Raw genomic sequence first — 7,519 nt, 5'->3', positions numbered from 1 at the left:
CCTGTATCCAGGCTGGAGCAAGGAGAAATGTCATGTGGCTTATATATGGCAATAAATGAATAGACAAAAGGTTTTAATTTTTATGAAGTCCAGTGTATTTTTTTCTTTCATAGTTCATGGAATTTGCCTATTTAAGAAATCTTTTTTCCACAAACTGGTTATGAAATCTATGCCTAACACAAAGTCACTAAGATTTTCTCCTATAATTTCTTCTAGAAGCTTCATAGTTTTGGTTCTTACATTTAGGTCTATGCTTTTTTTTTTTTTTTGAGACGGAGTCTCACTCTGCCGCCCAGGCTAGAGTACAGTGGCGCGATCTCGGCTCACTGCAGCCACTGCCTCAAGGGTTAAAGCGATTCCTCTGCCTCAGCCTCCTGAGTAGCTGGGATTACAGGCGTCTGCCACCATGCCCGGCTAATTTTTGTATATTTAGTAGAGACGGGGTTTCACCATGTTGGCAAAGCTGGTCTTGAACCCCTGACCTCAGGCGATCCACCCACCTTGGCCTCCCAAAGTGCTGGGATTACAGGCATGAGCCACCACGCCCGGCCATCCCCAGGATGTTTTTGCCAGGACCTCCCACCTTCTGAATCAGATGGTTCCTTTCAGTCCCAATCCTGCTAGACTTCTGTAGTGCCCAACACTGTGGTCCATTACCTCTTTCTTCAGCTTCTCTCTTCTCCAGACTTTGTGACCCCATTGTGTCCCCATTGTCCTCCTTTCAGATTGTCCTTCCCTGTTCTCTCACAGGCACTTTTTCTTCAAATGACCACAGGAGGAACAACTAACACTAATTAATCAATACTTCAGGTGCCTGTAGTTTCATGGTCAGCTGTGCTGGCAAAGAACCGTTCTGAAAGGAAGTCTTTTTTTGTTGTTTTGTTTGTTTTCCTTTTTTGTTTTTTGGATCTTTTAGAAAAGGGTCTGCTTTCCCTCCAATAATTGTGTGGCAGTAATATTAAAAAGTGTCTCAAAAATAGACCATCATTGGAGTGGATGAGTCTGGAGATTAGAGGAGAATTGCCATGTTGGGAAACCTAGCAGTTTTGCAGGTTTTCCTACTCACCATCTCAGCCTACTGAGATCTCCATGGTATCCTTTGAATCACTTTCTTTTTTTACCATGCCCACTTATAAAAAAATTATTGAGGTTCACATAACATAAAATTAACCATTTTAAAGTGAACAACTCAGTGGCATTAATACATTTACAATGTCGCCCAGCCACTACCTCTAATTCCAAAACATTTCATTTACTTCAAGGTAATGAATCCCTTATTCATTAAGTGGTCTCTCCCAAGTCGGCCCCTACCCTCAGCCTCTGGCAACCACTATTCTGAGTTATTTCACTATGGATTTATCTACTCTAGATCTTTCATATAAATGGAATCATACCATATGTAACCTTTCATATATTACTTCTTTTAGCATAATGTTTTGGAGGTTTTTGAGTCACTTATTAACGCTCTATTTTGTTCTCAGTTAATAGAAATCCCTGGTTACCTCCACCTATCTGATGAAACTAGTAAATAATCAACAATATTGACAAAAGTATTTAAACAGCAGTGATATCTTAAGGATGGTGATGGATACTGTTACACTAAAACTGGGACATTTCATCATGTAAAAAACTACACAAAATCTCAAACCAAATTCTTCATTAGCAAGACGCTACCATAAGATGTCTTAAGAAAAAGCAGGCAGAAGTGGGAAAAACTGACCACAGCCAAGGGCCAGCTGTGGAGGCCCTCAGACCTGGGAAGGGTAAACGGATTGGAAATCGCATCCTCCCGTCTGTGTCCCCGGAGCACCTAAAACCTGGGTGAAAGAGTCCAATCCAGCCTTACTGCAGTGATCAGGCAAGAAATGTAAACCCAGTGCTTGAAACCAGGCAGATGCAGTCCAGACTCGCCCTCACTTCCCCACTGCCACCCTTAAAACCTTCTAGCCCTGACTTGTTTCGTTCTGTCATGTGGATTGGGTGTTTGTTTGGGCTTTATGAAGGTGGTATTTTTAGATGAGAAAAACGAAAAGATTATGGCAGCACACTTAACCGCACAAACACAAAACGTCTATAACAAATGCTATTTTATCTTCAAAGGATAATTATATATAACCTTGAGGAGGGGATAAGGTTTATCCTCATTTTTTCCGTTTCTCCTCCTCTCCTCCCTTTTTTGCATTTGATAATTGCTTAGAATAAAGATATGGAAAGCAGATCCCAATTTCAGTTCCCCTTCATACGCTGTGCAAACGTGGACAAACAACCTCTGAACCTGTCACCTCTCAGTGGAAAAAGTGGTGACAACGTCCCACCTCAGAGTTATGATGCTCAAAATGAAGCAATATTTGTGAAATATATACACATGCTCGTGGTACGCCAGATCGGTGTTGACGTCCTCGTCAGTGAACGCACCTTTGTTTAGTAAGAAGGGCAGCCAATCAACACTTTTTTTGTCTTTTTCTCGTCTGCCTTCCTCCAGACTGTGAGGGACTCACATGGAACTGTGTCCCATCTCGGTTGTTTGTCAATCTAGTCCTGCTATGTCGTGGGGACTGAGCAGGTCGACTCCTCCCCCATTGCACGTCCAGGAGGAAGAGCGCTGTTTAGGTTTGAAACCTGCAGACTCAGTCCCAACCGAACTGGGCAGACACCAGATCAGCCTGGGCAACTGCAGTCCAGGCTCCGCCCCTCTAAGTCCATTGGCTTATTCAATTCACGCAGGAACCAATGGGCGGAGACGGCAGCCGCGCCGTCTGAGGGCTTAGCAGCGGCCGGCGTATGTAGTGTGCGGCGGCGGTGGTCTGAGCAAGTCCTATCTAGGCGCTAAAGCGGAGACGCATCCCCCGACCCGAGGCTACGATGAGCACCCCGGCTGTGCCCCAGGACCTGCAGCTGCCCCCGAGTCAGAGGGCCCAGTCCGCATTCAAAGGTGAAAGCCGCGGTGGCGGTGGCTGTGGCGGGCGCGGGCCCGGCAGTCGGGGTTCGGGGCAGCGCTGGCGCGCTTCACCCCTCCCCGGCTCTGTGAGAGCCCTGAACGCGGCGTCGACCTCGTCCCGCCGCATTCTTGGCCTTGTAGAACGGGTCATAAAAACAGGACCCGCTGCGTGGTGTTAGTGTGCGGTCGCTGCTGGCTGGGATGGGCCCTCCTAAGAAGGAATCCGTTAGGCTAGGGGAAACGTGCGGAGGTCCGGCCGGGACCGGTGTCGGAGACCACGGGTCCGCGGGGGGCGGGGCTGCGCGGGTTCCCGGGCCGACTGCGCCTGCGCCGAGTCCTCCGCCTCTTGAGTCCGTAGCGAATTTCTGCAGGGCTGGGGGTCGGATAAAATACCCCCATTGTATTGTTTCCAATTTCACAGTTTCTCCTTCAACTTTATGGAAAGCGAGGGTTGATTGGGTCTTCAAAAGTAATATTGTTATTCCCATATTCTACACACTAGAAAGCAGAAGAAAGTAGTTCTCACCTAACCCAGTTCTGGTAAATTAGAACTTTGGAGTCTAGCGCCTCACTTCTACTATTTAGTTTCTTAAAACTTGGCTTTCAGGAGCTGTATGTAGAAAATGATGTTCTCCAGATTTTTCACATACAGTAAAGAATGTGATTCTTATGCAGAGGGGTTTTGGGGACCTGTTATGGTAACAGCCTCTTATAAGATGATTTCTCAAAGGCAATACTGAATTCGGGAATTTTCTGTTATATAGATGTGACCTCCAGTCGAATCAGTTTTGGAAGTAAACTCTTCATTTAGTCAACAAGATTTATTAGCCGTTATTCATGTTTTAACTAATATTGATTTGTAGCTCTTACCTTTTGTTATCTAGAGCAAAGAAGACAAAAACTCAAGGAACATCTGTTGAGAAGAAAAACGCTTTTTGCATACAAGCAGGAAAATGAGGTGTTATCCAGGTAAGGTCAAGTTTATTTCTTTTCACTTCTGTAAAATTGTATCAGATCTGTCCAATAAAAATGCAAAGTAAACCATATCTGTAATTTTAAATTTTCTAGTAGCTACATTTAGAAAGGTTTTTTAAAAAGTGCTTACATATTATTTTACATCTTTTTGTGGTACAACGTTTTTAAAATCTGGTATCTATTTTACACTTACAGGACATTTCAGTTTGGTCTGTCCACATTTCAAGACTCAATAGCCACATTTAGCTAGTGGTTACTTTACTGGATGGTGCAGCATTAGATCATCGTTTTATTAATTTTTTTTTTTTTTTTGAGACAGAGTCTCGCTCTGTTGCCAGACTAGAGTGCAGTGGTGTGATCTTGGCTCACTGCAACCTCCATCTCCCGGGTTCAAGTGAATCTCCTGCCTCAGCCTCCCAAGTAGCTGGGACTGAGTACAGGCAAGCACCACCATGCCCTGCTAATTTTTGTATTTTTAATAGATACAGGGTTGCACTATGTTGGCGGGGCTGGTCTTGGACTCCTGACTTTGTGATCCGCCCGCCTCAGTCTCCCAAAGTGCTGTGATTACAGGAGTGAGCCACCACGCCCAGCCTAGATTATCGTTTTCTACATAAATTAGTTCACAGTCTAAGAAAAAAAAAAATTATAAAACAAAGTATGTGCATAGACTAGATTATCGACTTACTGTTTACACCAAACAAAGGTCCGTATTTCTATTATTTAGCAAAGCTTTTACTCAGTGTAGGGGAGTTCATCAGGGAAGAGTTGGGTGGCCCTCCCAAATGCTTAGAGATTATTAGTTGTAGGCTCAACCCTCCACAGAAATATCTTTATTATTTTGTTAAAATATTTTAGATAGTACATAGCTGTAGCAAAAACAAAAACCCATGAAAGTAGATGAAGCAGAAAGGCAAAAGATCCCCTCACTCTCTAGAGATAACCACTAATAACATCCTTACAGGCTTAGGCCGGGCGCAGTGGCTTATACCTGTAATTCCAGTACTTTGGGAGGCTGAGGCGGGCGGATCACGAGGTCAGGAGATCAAGACCAGCCTGGCTAACACAGTGAAACCCTGTCTCTACTAAAAATACAAAAAATTAGCCAGGCGTGGTGGTGGTTGCTTTTATTCCCAGCTACTCAGGAGGCTGAGGCAGGAGAATCACTTGAACCTGGGAGGTGGAGGTTGCAGTGAGCCAAGATCACGCCATTGCACTCCAGCCTGGGTGACAGAGCGAGACTCCGTCTCAAAAAAAAAATGTCTCAGGTAAAAAATTGTATATACCACCCACACACATATTCAGAGAGTGGAAATGATAACGCAAATGGGATAAAAATTTTAACAATAGGTGGATCCTGGGTAAAGAGTGTATAGATATTCTTTGACCTGTTTTATATTTTTGCAATTTTGTGTAAGTTTGGCGTTCTAAAATTTTAAAAATAATTTCTAACTTTAATAAGTTGCTTTAGTTTGGAATAAACATTTTATCCTTCACAAATAAATCTTTTACTTCTTTGTTTAAGACAAAAAGGTGATCCTAGGTTTTTGGTTTGAATAAGTAAATGAATAGTGATAACCACATACTGAAATAGGAAGACTGAAGGAGGAGCTGGGGAATTAGGAGTTCTGTTTTGACTATATTTGAAGTACCAACCAGACACCCAAGCAGATATGCCAAATAGTTATGTGTCTGAAGTTCAGGGGAGGGTTTGGGACTGGAAGCATAAACTCAGGAATTGATAAGTATACAGATGATATTTACTTAAAAACCTTAGGATGGAATGAAATTACTAGGGAATAAGTAGAGATAATATGGATTCAGACAGTGACTCTCAACCGCTTATTTAAATAGGGAATCCAACAGGGTCAGGGGTTTATAATACTCTTAAACATAATAGGAAGAAAAGAAAATTCTAAAACACTCCTTGTGGCTTAAGTACTACATTTATTCCTTTCAGAAAACATGTCAGCCGAGTGCAGTGGCTCAAACGCCTGTAATCCGAGCACTTTGGGAGGCCAAGGCGGGTGTATCACTTGAGGTCAGGAGTTCTAGACCAGCCTGGCCCACATGGTGAAACCCTGTCTCTACTAAAAATACAAAAATTAGCTGGGCGTGTTGTCAGGTGCCTATAATCCCAGGGAGGGCCAAGGCAGGAGAATCGCTTGAACCCGGGAGGCGGAGGTTGCAGTGAGCCAAATCATGCCATCACACTCCAGCATGGGGGACAAGAGCGAGACTTCGTCTCAAAAAAAAAAAAGGAAAGAAAACAGATGTCAATTTAAGTGTTAATCACTTCATCAGTGAATATTAAATAAGGTAGCCGACCTGTATTGCAGCTTTTCAGAATTAAACAATATTTTACAATCTCTAAAGTATAGCTATCCTAAGACTCATTTCAGATAACTCTTCTGAGGGTGGTTTTATAATAAGACAGAATAGGATTAAGTCTCCACACTAGACAGGTGAGGAAGATGGGCTCTTCTTGTCATGCTGAGTTTTGTTTTGTTAGCTAGAAGTTAGCTACTAAGATACCCTGTTAAGTGGCACATTTTTATCTTCTTTCACCATTGTTCAAAATGTATAGTACAGGGTATGTCAAAGTTCTGTACCTTCTCCAAGCTGACAGAACAAATAGGTATGAAAGCAATGTAAACAAAATTTATTAACTACTAAATTATGTCAAATGTAAAATATACTTTTTTTTGTTTTTTTTGAGACGGAGCCTCGTTGTGTCGCCTAGGCTGTAGTGCGGTGGTGCGATCTCAGCTCACTGCAACCTCTGCCTTCTGGGTTCAAGCGATTCTCCTGCCTCAGCCTCCAGGGTAGCTGGGATTACAAGCATTTGCCACCATGCCTGGCCAAATTTTGTGATTTTGGTAGAGACAATCACCTGCTAAGAGATGCTCACAGTCTGCCTTGGCCAGTTTATAGCTATAAAAATAAGGTCAGTTTCTTGAGGAGGGATTTTCTTTGCAATACCGCCTAGAAACTAAGGTTCTTTTTTTGAGAAATGATCTCACTCTGTCACCCAGCCTTGAGTGCAGGGATGGGATCTTGGCTCATTGCCTCAACTCCCAGGCTTAAGCAGTCCTCCCTCCCCAGCCTCCCAAGTAGCTGGGACTACAGGCACCCACCACCACACCCAACTAATTTTTTATTTTTTGTAGAGACGGGGTTTTGCTGTGTTGCCCAGGCTCTCTCGAACTCCTGAGGTCAAGTAATCCCCCCCACCTCAGCCTCCCAACATGCTGCTATTACAGGCATGAGCCACCACAACCAGCAGTCCATATTCTTAATGTATCCTAATATACATTAAGCTGTGAATGGCATATGGTAATTTTTGAATCACTTTTGGGAGGGCTCTTTTTTATAAAAGTTTTTTCAATGTAGTACATCTGTTACTAAGTACTTAAAACTAATCTAAGGAGGTATCACTAAAGGTTATTTGAAGACTTGTTTGAATGACTTGAGAATGATTTGAAATAAGATTATTAAGTATTTACAAATTCTGTGGACAGAAAGTGTTAGGACTTTTAGAAAATAGCTTTAAATTCCTCAGCCATTTGTTTACATTATTTTTTTTTTTTTTTTTTTTTTTTTTTG

The 7,519-nt window shown here is 42.8% G+C and overlaps 1 protein-coding gene across 3 annotated transcripts in view; it reads left to right on the top strand.

Moving 5' to 3' along the window:
- Nucleotides 1-2,661: 2,661 nt before the first annotated feature.
- CKAP2 (cytoskeleton associated protein 2) overlaps nucleotides 2,662-7,519 on the top strand; it is a 21,767-nt gene continuing 16,909 nt past the window's right edge. For 2 of the 3 annotated variants that reach the window (XM_011971111.1, XM_011971109.1), the window contains exons 1-2: nucleotides 2,662-2,932; nucleotides 3,823-3,907. In XM_011971111.1, the coding sequence (XP_011826501.1) occupies nucleotides 2,863-2,932; nucleotides 3,823-3,907 (155 nt within the window). In that variant the 5' untranslated portion in view covers nucleotides 2,662-2,862. Of the gene's footprint in view, nucleotides 2,933-3,258; nucleotides 3,479-3,822; nucleotides 3,908-7,519 lie in introns of those variants that run through there. The other variant, XM_011971112.1, reaches the window with a different exon arrangement.

The sequence above is a fragment of the Mandrillus leucophaeus genome, unplaced genomic scaffold, assembly GCF_000951045.1.
Source record: "Mandrillus leucophaeus isolate KB7577 unplaced genomic scaffold, Mleu.le_1.0 Scaffold987, whole genome shotgun sequence".
Classification (NCBI taxonomy): domain Eukaryota; kingdom Metazoa; phylum Chordata; class Mammalia; order Primates; family Cercopithecidae; genus Mandrillus; species Mandrillus leucophaeus.
Note: the sequence above shows the minus strand (reverse complement) of the source record. Positions and strands in the feature narration are given on the sequence as shown.